We start from the raw sequence: 17514 nt of genomic DNA on the forward strand, positions 1-17514 counted from the left end.
CATGGCTAAAGCTGGAATAATTTGAGCAACAACATAAAGATGGTTTGGAATATAATCCAAAGTATAACGTAAATATCCACGAGTCTATACTAGTATAAATAAAGGATTAAATAAGCAAATAAATGGAGGAAGAATAGACAAATCTCCCATACAGAAGAATGTCGAACAATTTATGGAGATACTCCCCCCTTGAGGAGGTAGAACATAACTCCCCACCCTTTAAGCAACTTCCTGCTAAAGGGTACAATATCGTAAGGAAGGGAGGAAGAATAACTTTGCAGTAGAGAAAACTGACAAACACCACCTCAGCCCGATGATCAAGGTCAGCATTAACAGTGACAAGTCATATTGATAGCATGCACCCTTGATGTGATGTGATGGGAATGACACCTTACTTCTGTGCTCTTCCTCCCAAAAATCCATAACCCCAGTTGAACCATGAGAAAAACATCAGACAAACCCAAAGTGAGGGACAGTCTACAAAACACCTGACCAGTACTCCTCAAAACTGTCACAGTCATCAAAAACAAGGAAAGACTGGGAAACTGTCACAGCCAAGAGGTGCCTCAGGAGGCATGAGACTAAATGCAATGTGATATCCTGGATGCAATCCTGGAACAGAAAAAGGACATTAAGTGAAAACTAAGGAAATCGAATAAAGTACGGACTTTAACTATAATGTGCAAGTATTGGTTCATTAGTTGTGACAAATGTACCATATTAATGTGGTGTGGGGTACGTGGTGACTCTTTGTATTATCTTTGCAACTTTTTTGTACATCTAAAACTATTCTAAAATAAAAAAGCATGATAAAAAACAAAACAAAACAAAACAAAAACCAAAAAACAAACAAAAACTTAGAAGGTTTCTCACCAGATTGAGAATAAAACCCAAATGTCTTACCCTGACCCATAATACCTTGCATGATCTGGCACCTACCACCTAGCCCACTACCTCTCCTGTCACACTGCCTTTGTTCTTGGGGTCCCCTCTCCCAAGATTGTTTTTCTTCCTGCTCTTTCTCTCTTATCTGTTTTTGTCTCTGCCTCTACCTCTCTTGTTAGTCCAAGTCCTTCCCATATCTCAAATGCCACCTGTTTGGGGAAGCCTCCACGAGAACTATCTTAAGCGTGACCCTCCATCATGGCACCATGTTTATTTCCTGCACTCAACTTATACCAGTCGACCATTGTTATATGTAGTTGTTCCCGTTTATTCCCCGTCTCCCCCAGGAGAACATGTCCAACCTACTCACAGCATAGTCCTAGCACCTTGCAGAGAATAACGGTTTAATAAACATCCGAAGAATGAAGGGATGTGTTTGCCAAGTTGTGCCGACTCGCCAGCTGTGTTACTTCCTCTCTAAGCCTGGCTGTCTCCTGACGGAGGAGCCGTCAGTGGCCTTCCCTGGTGCCCACTTTACACCCCCAACGCTAGTCTTCCAACCCTCCAAAATCCTCCTCATCCCCGTGTGTAACTGCAACTTGTTGTTAGGCTCCGTCGAGTCAATTTCAACCCTTAGCAACCCACTGTGACAAAGTCGAACTGTCCTATAGGGATTCCTAGACTGTAATCTTCATGCAGCAGATTGCCAGGTCTTTTATCTGGTGGAGCTGCTAGGTAGGTTCAAACTGCCGACCTTTCAGTTGGCAGCTGAGTGCTTAACCATTGCGCCACCAGGGCTCCTTAACTGCAGCTTCATGCTCTTTAAATACAGTCTCTGTCCTGGATGTTGAACAACTTGGCAGAGATTATTACTATGTAATTACAGTTCCTGGGTTCCACGTTACTATGAGTGCTCATAATTGCATAATTAGGACCCGCAACGTTACACAATCATTAGCATGTTTTATACCTCGGCCGTTTCCAAACTATATTCTTGTCAAAGCACCAAAAGTAATTAATTTAGCATGAGAATGGAGGAAGCACACAGAGAATAAAGAGTGTTTTTCCCTTTGTCTTTCCCTGTGCTAATGAGGAGGGAGTCTTCTTATCTTTAGAAAGAAGCTATTCATCAGATTCTCAGGAGACTGGCGGATTCTTTTGCCCCAAAGCATCCCACTGAGTTGGGTGCTGTGTGGAACTTTCCAGAATGAGTGAAAACCAGTGTGTTTTTGTGCTTAAGGCACATTCCCGATTACCTGTGTTGATGGAGCAGAGAAGTTCTTTATCCTTATGAGGGACGTTTTCCAAAGCCAAAGACAACTTTCACTGAAAACATTACCTGCCTAGGTTTTCTTGAGGTTGATATTGCCCTAATTTGTCATCATCCTCCACCACCCACCCAGCTGCATATCCCAGGGGAGAGAGGTCCAGATTGGGAGGCAAAAACGAGTCGGTAAAAAACAACAGATACAGGTGTAAATGTTTTTAGGTACCATCCAGGTAGTTAAAACTTGGCCCCAGGTGTGATTAGTGACTGATATTGGCTCTTTCAGCTCACGTGGACCTTGGGTGGCATAGATGATTAAGCACTTGACTACTAGCCAAAAGGTTAGTGGTTTGAACCCACCCAGAGGCACCTCAGAAGCCAGGCCCTGGCAATCTGCTTCTGAAAGGTCACAGCCTTGAAAACCCTATGGAGCATAGAGCAGTTCTACTCTGCACACATGGGGCCGCCATGAGTTGGAATCGACTCAACGGGAACTAACAACAAAAACAACAGATCAGGTGGGAAACATTCTGTAACAGGAGGCAGCTTTCTTTTTTAAGAATTCACTCAGAATTTATTACAATTCAAATTAAGGCCAGGTTAGAGCTAACCCTTATATTGTCTACAAAGTAAAGATCGCAAAATGTGGTAGTATAAATACGATTGCAGAAGAAATAATCAAACATCGTTAGAGGATAAACTGTTTTTAAGAACAAAAAGAAGCCCTATCACTTTGACACTCATGACAAACAAGATATATTATACTTGTGTAGTGTTTTTAACCCTTTAGGTATATTCAGATTTTGGTTTTTTATTGCTCTATGAGGCAAATTGTATAAAAGTGACTTTTCTTTTAAGATGGAAGATTCTAGAACCATCCAGGAGTTAGGAGGAAATTGATGGTGCTAGAGAGGGGCAGTCTATGGTGTGAAGTCCTAAAGAAGGTAAGAGGGGATGGATCCTAGAGGAAAGGAGGGTGCATCTCATCCCTAGTCTCAGGAAAAAAGGAGGAACAAGTGGGAGCAACAGCCAAGAGGACTGGAGGGCTGGTTAATGTGCTCAGCTGCTAACCAAAAGATTGGCGGTTTAAGTCCACCCAGAGGTGCCTCAGAAGAAAGGCCTGGAGATCTACTTCCTAAAAATCAACCACTGAAAACTCTATGGAGCACAGTTCTACTCTGATACACATGGGGTCACCACGAGTCAGAACTGACTTGACGGCAACCGGTTTATCAAGCTAGTTACCAGTGTGGGCAACTGGGGCTGAATCCTACCAGGGAATCTTAGAGATGGTGTAGAACACAAGCTTCAGAGTTATCTAGCCTGATGAGGGGACAGGGAGCTGGGGTATTTATACATCGGCTCCTATCAATCATTGCTTGAGAACTCTTCCCAAACCAACCCAAACTCATTACGGTCAGTTGATTCCAACTCATGGCAACCTTATAGGACAGAGTAGAACTGCCCCATAGGGTTTCCAAGGAGGGACTGGTGGATTTGAACTGCTGACCTTTTGGTTAGCAGCTGAGCTCTTAACTGCTATACCACTAGGGCTTCGAGGACTCCTCCAGGGGATCCTAAATCCTCAGAAGTTCCAGCCTGCCCCTTGTGTGAGCAAAGCACCTTCCGGTGGCCCAGTGAGCTCTCAGGAAGCGTGCAGGTGCTGACCGCTGGAGTTGAGCAATTGTGCTTAGCAATGCAAGAACCGAGGAGCCTGTCACCACCCTGACTTTCTGTGCCATGGGGGTGTTTTAGTTTCCTAGGTCTTCATAACAAAGTACAACCAACTAGGGTTTTTAATTAAAATGACAGACATGTATTCTCTCACAGTTCTGGAGGTTAGAAGTCTAAATTCAAGGTGTTGGCAGAACCACGCTCCCTCTGAAGCCTCAAGGGAAGAATCCTTCCTTGCCTATTTCAGCTTCTGGTCGTTGCTGGCAAATCTTTGACTTTCCTTGGCTTGTAGCTATATATTACTTCAATCTGCCTCTGTCTCCTTCTTTCTTCCTTCAAGCCTTCTTCCCTCTCTGTCTCTGTATCTCTGTGTGTCTACATGACCTTCTTACAAGGATATTAGTCATTACATTTAGGGCCCACCCTAATCTAATTACCTCTGCAGAGACCCTATTTCCAAATAAGGTCACATCCTAAGGTTCCAGGTGGACACGAATTTTAGGGAGACACTATTAAACGCAGTGCAGGGGGGTGTCTGAGGAAAGGGTAGAAGGTATGAGACAGCCCTCCTGGATACAGGAAACCAAGTCAGCAGGGCAGTGTGGTGGGATTGTGGGCAGTGCTGACCACTCAGTTGAAGTACGTTGTTGTTTTTAGGCGCCCTCGTGTCGATTCCAACTCATGGCAACCTCATGTGACAGAACAGTACTGCCCCATAGGGTCTTCTTAGCCGTAATCTTTGTGGAGGCAAATCTCCAGGTCTTTCTCCTACGGAGCAGCTGGGTGGATTTGAACCACCAATCTTTTGGTTAGCCGCCGAGCACTCTGTGTCATTAGGACTACTTCAATTGAAGTATGTCATGTTGTATTGCAGACAAGGACATGCTCAGTTGTAGCTTCCTCTGAGTCACACTGTGTGCCTGATGCTGCGCTGGGCACTGAGTAGAGAGGAAGATAAGACATCATCACTAACCGCAGGGACTCACTGGGGCCAGAGACCTCCAGGCAGAGACGGTGGTACAAGGAGTGACAGTGTTATGAGTTCAGTGTCAGGGCCTCCTGCTTGAGGGGTCGGGAGTGTCAGAGGAAAACTGAGAGAAGCCACACTTTCAAGGTCTGAAGGATGAGTATTTATATCACAGCTGCCTGACATCTCGGAGCCTCACTTATTTTATCTGTGAAATGGTACTACAGGTAGATTTCAAATCTCTGTATAAACTTCTAAGTGAATATAAGTTTTGGCTACTGTGATCACAAGGGCTGTGGCTTGTAGCCAGTAGCCTTAGGGTTTTATATTTCCAGACCTCATTCTTAGGGACCAAAGCCATTCCGGGATGGTCTAAGGATTGAAAAAAAAGCACCAGCAAGAGTTTAGGCACCTTAAGATCAAGATAGTGTTCAAGCAGCCCAGAAGCCAGGCTTCTTACAGAGCAGCACTTGCTACCTTTAATCTTTCAGTAAACTGTCACTAACCTCCTGCCCTGAGCCAGGTCCTGGGCCAGACACCAGAGACACCAAGATGAAAAAGACCCAGTGAACAAGAGAGACATAATGGCTTCTACTGTTGGGAGCTGGCATTCACCCTGAACATCTGCCGATCCAGAGGCCGAGAGGGCAGGAAGCAAAGACCTCCCTGTTCTTGTAGCTGATGCGTCTCCCCTGACACTGTGGAGCAGCCCTGGGGATTAATGGGCTCTATCACTTATTGGCTATGCAACCTTGGGCTAGTTACTTAAGGTCTCTGTGCCTCAGTTTCCTCATTTGTAAAACAGAGTAAAGAACCAAGTACGCAGGAATGTTTTAAGAATTAAATGAACTAATGCAAGTAAAGTACTTATAACAGTGTTTGGCACTCAAGAGGTGTTAGTGGTTATTTTCTGGGCAGCTGATCTCCTGATCTTTCTGAGCTGGCTCAGAGTAGTCTCCTTGCAGACAATGGTTTCTGGGCCCTGGTGAAGACCTGGCTCTTCTCAGAATGGTGGAGCGCTGAGGACTAAACCCATTACCCCATGACCAGGCCCCTGGGTGGGACTCCAGTGCCCTGGTTCTGGCTAGAACAGAACCTGGAGCCATATGGCTCAATGATGAAGAATGTGGGATTTGGAATCAGACAGACCTGGGCGGCATTCCAGGTTCCTCACCCTTGTAGCTGTATCTTGGGAAAGTTATTTTACTTTCTTGAACTCTAGTTTCCTCAACTATAAAATGGTGACAGTACTATGTACCTCACAGGATTATTGTATCATTTATCTATTGCTGTGTTGCAAACTCTCCCAAAATTTAGTGGCGTAAAACCACAACTATTCATTTAGCTCTTGAGTATGAATTGGCAATTTTGGCTAGGTTCAGCTAGGTGGTTCTTCTGCTAGGGTTGATTGGGCTCACTCAGGCATCTATGGTCAGCTGACAGTGAATGGCCTCATTTACAGGTTGGGTAGCTGGGGTAACCGGGCTTACATGTCTCATCATCCAACATGCTAGCCCGGTCTTGTTCACACGATGGCAGTTGCAAAGTTTCCAAGAGCAATGAGAGAGCAAACTCAAAGCACAACAATTTTTAAGCCTCTGCTTATGTCAAGCTCACTAATGTTCCATGTACCAAAAAAGCAAGTCACATGACCAGATTCAAGGGGCGGATGAGAAGAAGAGGATTTGGCCAGTTTTGCAATCTACCCCTGTTGTTTTGAAGCTAAAATGAGATAATATGAGTAAAGAGCCAATTATAGGACCAGATGCATTGTGAGTGCTTAATAAATTTATTTACAATGATTACATTTTTCTTTTTCAGTTTTTAAATACTAAAAAAGCATTATTACTAACTGATCATTTAACAAATAAATATGAAATAGTTATTTTTAATTGTTATAAAGTGCCAAGTCTCAGTTTTTTCATCCAAGTCATGGGGATAATCACTTTGTCAAACAACAATGTCATAAGAATTCAGGGAGGGAATGATTGTAAAATACTGGCACAGAGCCTGTCGCAAGGAAAGCTGTTATTATTGGTATAAAATCCGTGTCTCCTGCATGCAAAATGGCAACCCAGACTTAATCGCTTTTTCATTTTTTTGTTTTATTTTGACCCCCACCCCATTTTTCAAAAAACCCGAGGCTCAGAGCCATTTGTAGAGATTCTCCCGCGGGTTGTCCTTGATTCTCCCGAGGGTTGTCCTTGATTCTCCTCTCCAGCTGCCTCTGTGTTAATCTGCGCTTCCTGACCGCACCTTCTCGCTTTGTGTCTCATTTCCCTTCCTCCGCCTCCTCCGCCTCACACCTGCCTAAGAGGCTGCTCCCGGCTGGAGCCACCACTCCAGGGGACTCCGAGGGGAACTCTAGGGCCATGAGGCCCTTCCAAGGGAGGATTGCGAAGGCAGGAGGTGCCAGGCGGGCGGTGCTGGGTGCCTCTGTGACTCTGAATATCTGCAACCTGGACACAGCTGGGATGTACTCGGAATCTCAGTCCCTCTGAGTGGCTCTTACTCCTAATCTGTAAAAAGAGGGAGCCCCTCTACACCTTGCACCTTCTCATGGTTTCCGGGAGGCTCCCAGCAGCTCTGATGGCTTCTCAGCACCATCTGACACCCTGGGAAAAAGCTTAATGGTTTGCACCTGGGGAAACTCATAGCACTCAAATCAGCAAGTCAGTCAATTTTTAACTATCCACTCTGGAAGGGAAGAGCAGAGGCGCAGAGGCTCAAAACCAGGATGGTCCAAAATACTGATCTTTTATCTTGAGTGGAAAACTTGGGTGGTGCAAACTGTTAAGGCACTTGGCTGCTAACCAAAAGGTTGGAGGTTCTAGCCCACCCAGAGGTACCTCAAAAGAAAGGCCTGGAGATCTACTTCTGAAAAATCAACCATTGAAAACCCTATGGAGCAGTTCTATTCTGACACACATGGGGTCATCATAAGTTGGAACAGACTCAACGGCAACTGGTTTATTTTAAGCATTCTCCAGACTTTGTCAGACAAGAGGGGGTCCCCATAGCTTAAATGTCATTCAATCTTCCTCCTCTGGGCCAGGATACTGAGAACAAGGAGTGGGCATACGAGAAGAGCCTCCTCTGAGCTGGCTCAGGGCACCCCTTGTGCAGAAGACAATGGTTCTTCTGAGACCAACTTCAGACCAGTCCCTCGGCTGGGTGCTTCACGCGTATTCTCTTGTTAGTCCTCACCACATCCCCAGGAGGTTGGCAGTGGTGAACCCATTTTACAGATGTGAATATTGAGGGTCAAGAATCTAAGAAAATTTGCTTTGTGTTCAAAGTTCAAGGATGGAGCATAACTGATTGGCAGGGGGTGGAGATGAGGTTGGGGGCAGCCTAAGAGTAACTGATGCCAAGTCAGTGCCTCATCATAAACCAAAACGAAACCAAACTGGTTGCCATCAAGTCAATTCCAACTCATGGTGACCCCATAATAAAAACAAACTAACCTGTTGCCGTCAAGCTGATGTCAACTCATAGTGACTGAACTGCCCCATAGGGTTTCCAAAGAGCGGCTGGTGGATTCGAACTGTCGACCTTTTCGTTAGCAGCCATAGCTGTTAACCACTGCACCACCAGGGCTCCTGACCCCATCATAAGGGAGAGGAAAGAGCACCGGACTAAGAGTGGGAGAGCCTGGGTTCAAGTACACTTTTGAGGAAACTGAGGTTCCTTGGACTTTGATATTAAGGCAAGTTTGCTTAAATTATCTGAGCCTCACCTATAAGATGGGGGTGCCACGGCTAACCTCCAGGGGCTGTTGTGAGGATCAATGTGGCAATCAATATAAAGCATCTAGTTCAGTGCCTTGTATATGCAGAGTAAACCAAAAAAAACCAAACCCATGCTGTAGAGTTGATTCTGACTCATAGCGACCCTATACAACAGAATAGAACTGCCCCATAGAATTTCCAAGGAGCAGCTGGTAGATTCAAACTGCCCACATTTTGGTTAGCAGCCAAGCTCTTAATCACTGTGCCACCAGGTCTCCATACGCAGAGTAGAGACTCAATAGACGTGGCTCCCTGCCCCACATCCTGGCGCCAGGAATACCACAGGGAAGGGCACCTGGGCTGACCCCCTCCAGCTAGCCTCACCTTTCTCTCTGGGCAGCGCTGTGTCCTACAGCCAGAGATGGGGCCAGACCCCAGCCTGAGGCGAATGCTCTGGCCTCTGTGGTTGTTTTGACAACCCTGCTATTCCAGACAGGATCTAGTTAGGGCTTCTCTTGTTAAATATTGATGGAGGCCCCAGACAGACAGGAAGGAGAAAACAAAGGGCGTTTTATTTATGATAGAAAAGAAACCAAAGGGGAGGGGGGAAAAAAAAAGGAATCTATAGGTCCAACAGGAAAGGGGCATGTTTAAATAAACTATGGTACATCCACTCGCTAGAATATGGTACAAGTATTGAAATGATGTTTACCCGAGTTTGTAATAACACGGGAAAATGCTTATTCTGAAATGCTAAGTGAAAAAGGAAGACAAATTGCATAGTCAGCATAATCACACCTAGGCAAAACTCAAGCCAAACAAAAACCAAACGTAGAAGAAAAAGACTGGAGGGACTCACATCACAGTGGGGGTTGTCTTTGGGTGGCAAAATTGGGGAGATTTGCTATACTTTTCTCTATTTTTTTTCTAAAATGGGCATGGCTGGCTTAAAGTAGAAAGCAACCCAAATTTAATTTTCTTTCTAAAGAAGAAAGAACTCTTACTGGGAAAACAGGTTAGATGACTCATGAGGCAGCCAAGTGACACAGAGGCTACCCTGAGTCTAAGGGCAGAAGGTCCGCAGACCCCAGGCAATTACACCAGGTCAAGCAGAAATCCTAGACTGACCTCATAAAGTGATATCTGCAGGCTGATACCTAGCTGACCCAGTGCGGTCTGGCGTCAGGGACATGCTGGCGATTGTTTTTACTCTCACCCCTAAATGTGCAGGCTCTGCTGCTCTGATAGGGAAAGTGGCTTGTCTAGAGCAAAAGCCTCTCCAGTATACAAGGGCACCTGCTCTCCTTCACGCACCAATATGGTGCTGATTGGAGGCAGCCCTGCCCTCCCTGGCTAGCATGGTAAAGTCTTTCTGGAGACAAGGCCAGCCTTCTTGTCCCCTGAGCCAGTCCTCGCCTATGCATATCCCAGATCTCTGTTTAGGCTTCTGCTTGAATGTTGCCTGACGAGGGAGGCCTGATCACACTATTTAAAAGAGCACCCCTCCTCCTCCCCCTGGCCTTCACTATCTCACTTGCCTGCCTTATCTTCATCTCATTTACCCAGTGTAAGTTTTATTTACTTGTTTATGCGTTTAGTGCCTGGCCCATAGGAAGTCCTATAAAAGTTTGTTTCATGAGTGAACGGATGAATCTTTACCATCATGACCTCAGGGGGTCTTTCCAGGCCCCCCTGAGCCACCTTGCTGTACCATGATGGCCCTGACCACTGTCATCCATAAACCCAGCTCTTGACACCAGGGCCAGGGATGATAAATACACCGGGACTCTAATCTATTAGTAATATCTGCCTGGGACCCTGTGTTGAAACAGTTCTGGGGCCATTATAAGGATTCAACAGGAAAAGATACTGTGATCCACTAGTGATGTCTGCATGGGAACATAAAGGAGGTATATTAGATGTGCTGTGTATTTCCCATCTGAGACCAGGCCCAAATTTCAGATTCCCCTCTCATTAAGAAGACCACACACACCAGCAATTGGGGTCTGAAACAAATTTTGCTGCCTTATCCCTGGAATCATTTCCCTGGTCCCTAGTATATGGATGCAATGGGCTTCTATGATCCCTGGTCCCCTCTGGGTCTAGAACCCTTCCCTGAGCTCTACTCAGCTTAGTCTGATTTTGTCCTATGCCAGACCCTCACCAGAAGCTACCCTTGGACGCTGGATCTGGTCCCACTTGTCCCCAGATCTCAGACTGGGTTGTCCTCCCAGGCAGATCTTTCCCCCAGCCTGGCATCACAATGCCAATGACCGCCTGGGAGTCATGTCCCTGAGGCCATGCCCCCACCCTGTGAGCCCTTTGGAGGCTGGTGCCTGAGTGATATCCACCCTCTTGGACCTGGTGCCCATAGCCTGCTGCTGTGGAGGTCCCAGGGAATTCTGAGACCAGGACATTTGACTCCATTGTCCAGCTGGCGGGGAGCTACTTTCCCAGCAGGGGGAAGGGGCTGCAGGGTGTCCTCACACTCACTCCCATCAACATGGAGGCCAACATGCTTCAGGTGGAATGAGCAGGAAGAAATCTCATACCTCGTCCTGGACATATATCACCTCTCCAAATCATGTCCACTGGAAGTACCTGGCCTATGCCTGACACTGAGCTTAGGCATGGCCTTGGCTGGGGACCACTCTCCCCAGCGACCAGTTGACTTTCCGCTCCCAGTCTGCAACTTAGGAATAAACCTGGCAGCCTCATCTCAGGCTCTAGGCCAGAGAGGGTGGCCTTGTGTGGTCCAATAAAGGTCTTTTCTCATCGCCACGCCAACCTCTTTCTCATTCTTTGTCCCAATCCTGCATCTTCCAGAAAGACCCCGGCCTCAGCCCCAGCAGCTGCAGTGAACACAAGCTCCTGCCGAGACAACCCTGCAACTTTCTCTCATTTACCCCCGAGGCAGAGAAGGACATGAGTTGTTCTCTCTATTTTCAAGATAGGAACAATGAAGTCCAAAGTGTTCTCTTCTTCTCACTTGTTAGCCCCTGCCCTGCCTCCACTTCTTCCCTCTAGGCTCTTGTCAGTTTAGAATCAGTCCCGGCTCCCCTGGCTTCTGGAGCATTCACAGCTTTCATGTCTTTGCATGTGCCTCCCTTGGAGATGGAACCAGGGCCATGGTAATAGACTGGGCCAGTCTCTCTCCCTTCCCTCCAGGAGGAACAGTAGCTTCCTGAAGTTAGAGTCTCTTCTATTTCAGAATTCAGCAAACCTGGTGTGAAATGAGACCCTGGCATCTGGATGCTCTACTAGAATCTTGTAGCTCCTTAGCTCCATCATGGACCAACCCGTCTCGGTCCTCTCCTGTCTGATGAGACAAACCAGGTGACCACATGGCACAGGGAGGGAAAATTATGTCATCACCTCCATACTAGCCCTGAAGGACTGACTGGGCTGCCTCCAGCTCCCAGACAGGAGGGATGTGTTGAGAAGGATTCTGAGATCCAGGAGAAAGAGTGTGGCAGTCAATTAGCAACGGCTACCATGAGCAGGGGCCTATGAGGAGGGTGGCACTTGGGTCCCATATTTGGCCTCCCTGTCCTGAGACCTTGTATATAGAATCAACTGTATTCTTGGTAGACCACTATGTGAAGATGTCCCATTTCAAATGACTGCTAAAAACACATGTTTCTCCTCGTTCTACTACTAGAATTCAAGGCAGTGAGAAGAAGTAAAGCGGGTTTGGTTAAGTTTACTCTGCAAGAAAGTAAGAGGGACCCCATGGAAAGTTCCACCTTTAGCTGCTCTACTTCCCAAACTACCTCCCCCTCTGGCTGGTCCCCTGAGCTCCCCTGGGTTCCTGCCTGGTCCTGCCAGAACCACATCCCTCCATTTTCCCCACCTGTGTGTCCCAGGTGCTTCTGGGAACTATAGAGGTAGGGGCTTAGTGGCCAATGTTTAGGAAGGGGCTCTGGTGGCTTATAGAGAGCTGGCCCACCTTCAGAGGGGTCAGCATGAGGTGTCACTGGGGGTCAATTGGCATATAGAACCATGGCTGCCATCAAGCTGTGCCCATAAATTTTGGTGGTCCTGGTGTACCCATCCCCCCAAGAATTTAGATTAGAAACAATGTGTTGCTCACCCCTGCAGACGTGGTGCCCTCTGCCTAGCAATGTCAATCACCAGCTCTATTTTTCTCACTTGGCCTCTGCAGCCCACTGAGGGTAAGACTCATCTAAGATTCCACAGCTCATGGAGATAGGATTAGAATGCATTTTTTGCTGACCAATTCCTGGGCCGCCTGATCTCCCAGAAACGGCCCGTGGAGTGATGGGCTGGGTGGTGCTCTTGGCCTTCCAGTTTTGCATGAGGAGCTCAGCAGACGGACCACTAGACCCTGGTCTGGGGCACATCGGGAGCCGGCAGGGTCAGGACGGTTGGCAGGAGGGTGCCCCTCGGGGAGGGGAAGCTCTGCAGCTCCCCGGGCAAAAACCTGGGTGAGATGTGGTCTGCCAGGAAAACGAGAGCGCGCTGGCGCCCCACGCAGTAGATGACGTTGTCCACCACCGCGCACTGGAAGGCATCTGGATAAGGCGTCCGGTACGTGGCGCACTCATACCAGAACCGGGTACTGGCACTGCAGCGGTACACGCCAATGCCCAGGCTGCGGTTGAGATCGAAACGGTAGAGGAAGCCATTGACTGCCACCATCTCGACGGTGCGGTCCCTGCCACCTCCTGTGGGGCCGGCCCACCAGCGCTGCTCCCGGGCGGAGAAACGCAGCAGCAGGTAGCGCAACGTGCCGCCCGTGACAAAGATCTCCCGAGCGCAGGTCGTGGCCGTGTGCGCCAGGGCAAACGTGTCATTGGGGAGCGGCGGCGCAAAGTCCCAGCAGTCCAGGCGGGGGTCATAACGCTCCACTGTATTCAGACATTCGCCCCCAATGGCATACAGGTGCCCGTCCAGGGCCACCAGCCGGCAATGGGGCCGGGCCTGGCTCAGCGGGCACACCTCGCTCCAGATTCCCGTCAGTGGGTTATAGCAGAAGACACGGTTGGAAGGCTGGCACCTGGGCCCTTGGCAACCAGACACCATGAAGAGATAATTGAAGAGAGTGCCGATGGCACAGCCCTGGGACACGGCTTCAGTGGGCAGGCCGGCCAATGGGTGCCAGGTGTCCTGCTCATCATCATAGCAACAGAGGTGGCCATAGTCCTCCTGCGGGCAGACATCGGCCACCACCAGGTACTGGCGGCCCTGGAGCCTGCGTCGGAGTATCAGGTCCCGCTCAGCTCCGCTCAAGCAGCCGTAGATGTCTGGGCTTCGCAGGACCTGTAGGTAATTGTCGCTCATCAACTTGTAGGCTGCCTCCTTCAGCGACTCCAGGTTCTGCCTCTTGGCCAAGGTCAGTACCTCGTAGCAATTGCCCAGGTCCAGGTGGATGTCCAGAGCTGAGCTGGGGCTGAGCGGGAGGTGGAAGAAATTGGTCCCAGCTACGAGCTGTATGCGGGGCTCCACGTTGCTTCTGGCTGAGCTGGAATCCAGGGATGGAGGGCAGTCAGGTGGAGCTCCCTGGTCTGGGCCAGGGGAAGCTGGGGCCCTAAAGCCACCGAGTTGCAGCTGAAGCTCTGGGTTCTCCACAATCTGGAGGAGGCTCTCCTTCCTGCTTAAGCCAGGTGTGGCGGTAGCTGGCATAGGTTGGGAGGAGGCGACTGTTTCCTCTCCACCTTCTGTGTCATCGGCATGGCCCCTGGACACTGCCCTGGTCCCTAGGGGGCCTGGCACAGGGGATGGAGCCTCAGTCAGGACAGCAGCCCTAGTGGCCAGCTTGCCTCTAGAGATGGCGTGAGAGGTGGACTCGACATAGTACTCATACACCTTGCCCTTCAGCCTGGGCCTGCTCTCCGCCGCCATCTTCTCCTGTATGAAGTTCTCCTCCACTCGAATGCGGGCCATGGACGAGAAGGTATAGCAAACGTCAGTGGCCCTGTCCTGCTGATGCAAGGCCAGGCCCATGTCCGAGGCAGCACGGAGGGTGTCAGCCTCTTCCCTGTGGACCCCTGATACACGGGTCAAGACCCAGGTCTTGTTCATGTTACTGCTGCCTTCCATGTGGGCCAGCCAGTGCTGATGAGGAGAGCCTGGCGGCCCCACCACTTGCTGCTCTGGGGGTTGGCAGTCCCTCCACAGGGCAAGCTTATCACCTACAAGGCTGCCATCTGCTGCATTGAGTCCAGCTGGGGAGCTTTTGGGTTCACAGCTCAAGTAAGGATGGTGGGGAGGGTCAGGCTTACCGCCAAATGCTGCTCCGGCTTCCTGGCCCCTGCAGGGAGGAGGAATCTGCCTAGAGTCCAGGCACTGCCCCGCCCCTTCCTCACTGGTGTCTCTCCTCTTGGGCTCCCTGTCTCTGGATGTGACTGCTGTTGCCAGGACACAGGAGACCCCCGGATTCTCCTCGCTGCAGCCCAGAGGAGCTCCAGCCCCTTCGTTGGCCCTCCGGCGTCGCGGCCCCCTCGGCAGCGCCCTGGGAGAACCCTCCTGGATGACAGCAGGTGGCCCCGAGCCCTCTGCTTCCTCTCCGCCTTCAGCCTTGGTGTGTCCACCCCCAAGGGGGGCCTGGGCAGGCCTTGACTTGTATAGTCGGTAGGCAGCGGTCACCAGGAGTAGCGCGGCAGCCGACAGCACAACCTTGCCTGTCAGCTGCATGTCCAAGAACCAGTCCCCGGCCTCTGCTCTATGGGGGAGCATGCTTCTCAGGCCGCCTGGGGCCCAGGAATGTGAAGAATCCAATTAATGATTGCCCAGCCGGCGGTTCCTGGTTCTTGCCTCCTGGTTCCCACCAAGCTGAGCAGGAGGTGTTTCTGGGCTGGCCGAGGAGTTGGAGCAAAGGTGACTTTGAGCTGGCAGAGGGTGGCCACTGGGCCAGGGCTGGCGGTCCTCAGTGGCCGGCCTCTCTTCTGGATCCTTCAATGCTTCCCCAGGGCCACGAGGGTTTCTGCCCAGGGGTCGAGCATGTGACCAACCACCTGAATCCACTTGGCCACCAGCAGCTGGGGACGTTAGGAGTGTCCAGTGGGTACACAGAGAGGGAGGAAGCTCTTAACCAAACAGTCATCTGATGCCAGGAAACGCACGAACTGGTTATTGTTTGCGTATGGGCTTTTTTTTTTTTTTTTGCAAATTCACTGGACTAAGAAGGGTTGGGCGTGGTCAGTCACGGGGCAGGTGAAGCCACAGCAGGGGTGGCCTAGGATCCTCCCTGAGTGTTTCTTTCCTGCTGGGGTCTGCTGGTCCCCACAATGGGGTCAGCATTTCAGCATTTCACTGGTCAGGCAGGGTACACAGCAGGGAGGCTGGAGCGAGGACTGCAGTCAAACCACCTGACTGAGCTCTTGAATGCCTCTGCCCTTCTCCCCCAACTGACGAGTTTACTAAGAGAAAGCTGACTTCCTGAGAAGGAATTTGGGAAAGCACATTGTGCTAGTACCCAGATGGGGGTTCTCCTCTCCTTCAAAATCAGACAACCTCCTGCGATGAGTGCTACGTTCTGAAGCCAAATTACTTGGCTCCGCCACTTACCAGCTGTGTGACCTTTGACAAATGACTTCATTTCTCTGTGCCTCAGTTTTCTTATCTGAACAGTAGGGAATGACAGCAAACTCACCTCATACGGTTATAGCAAACCAAACCAAACCCGTTGCTGTCAAGTCGATTCTGACTCATAGTGACCCTATAGGACAGAGTAGAACGGTCCCTTAGGGTTTCCAAGGAGCAGCGGGTGTATTTGAACTGCTGACCTTTTGGTTAGCGGCCCAACTCTTAACCACTGTGCCACCAGGGCTCCCATATAGTTATGGTGAGAACAAAATGGGTTAATGTGGGTAAAGCACATAGACCAGAGCCTCCGTGTGGGAAAAGCTCAGTAAATATTAGCTATTCTTCTTCGCTTCTCCCCTCCTGTTCTCCCTTCTCATCAACAGCTTCACCACTGTTAATAGTAATCAGCATCAGCCGGACCTTCTGAAGCACAGACCTAAGCCTGACTCTCCCCTGATCAAAATCCTCTGTCATTAGTTGCCGTCGAGTTGGCCCCAAATCACGGAGACTTCATGTACAACAAAACAAGGCATTGCCTGGTCCTGTGCATCTTCACGATAGTTGGAAGCTCGAGTCCATTGCCGCAGCCACTGTGCATTTTGAGGGCCTTTCAACCTGGGGACTCATCTTCCAGCACTATATCAGATAATATTCTATTGTGATCCATAGGGTTTTCATTGGATAATTTTCAGAAGTAGATCTCCAGGCCTTCCTTCCTAGTCTCTCTTAGTTGGGAAGCTCCGCTGAAACCTGTCCACCGTGGGTGACCCCATTGGTATTTGAAATACTGGTGGCATAGATTTCAGCATCATAGCAACAGGAAAGTCACCACAGCATGACAAACTGACAGACAGGTGGTCTGTCCTGTAAGGTCCACTAACGATCCATCCCCAAAGGTCAGTGCAGGGGTCTCAAACTCACACTGCCTCCTGGGGCTAGGTGGGCAATGCTAACAAGCCTGGCCACACCCAGCCAATGGGGCCTAGCACTTGTTGTTCTGGAGAAGCTTAGATGCCAGGTAGCAAGTGATCACTTTCAATTTTTAAAGGTTGGAATCTAATTAAAGACTAAAAATAAAAACCACTCTGTGGATCAAATGCAACACATACACAGGAAGAATTTGGCTCTGAAGCCGTTGAGAGAAAACCTTGACTCCTTATGCTGGTGTTCACAGCCCTCCATGTTTCAGCCTTGATTTACCCTTCTGAACCCATCTGACAGTTGCCTAACACACCTAGCTTTGCACACTTCTCAGCTGGCAAAGCCTCCCTCATCTTGGCTGGTTGACATCTCCCTAACCTTCCAGACTCTGGTGGGGCAAAGGCTGTGTCTCCCATGCAGCCTTCCCCAGTGGCCCCCTCTGACCTGGAGCTCTTTTTCTTCTCTTGGTCTCTATTTAGGAGCCCTGGTGGCGCAGTGGTTAAAGTGTTCGGCTGCTAGCC

At 49.4% G+C, this 17514-nt stretch overlaps 1 protein-coding gene across 1 annotated transcript; it reads right to left on the bottom strand.

The window, feature by feature from the left end:
- Positions 1-12865: 12865 nt before the first annotated feature.
- KLHDC7A (kelch domain containing 7A) lies at positions 12866-15223 on the bottom strand. The gene has a single exon (XM_004377196.1). It carries the CDS (start codon positions 15221-15223, stop codon positions 12866-12868), a length of 2358 nt encoding a protein of 785 aa, XP_004377253.1.
- Positions 15224-17514: the final 2291 nt, after the last annotated feature.

Source organism: Trichechus manatus, unplaced genomic scaffold (assembly GCF_000243295.1).
Source record: "Trichechus manatus latirostris isolate Lorelei unplaced genomic scaffold, TriManLat1.0 scaffold00048, whole genome shotgun sequence".
NCBI lineage: Eukaryota > Metazoa > Chordata > Mammalia > Sirenia > Trichechidae > Trichechus > Trichechus manatus.

What these genes read in the sequence shown, in the direction of transcription:
- KLHDC7A (XM_004377196.1), bottom strand. Translation starts at nt 15,223, where the DNA reads ATGCTCCCCCATAGAGCAGAGGCCGGGGACTGGTTCTTGGACATGCAG.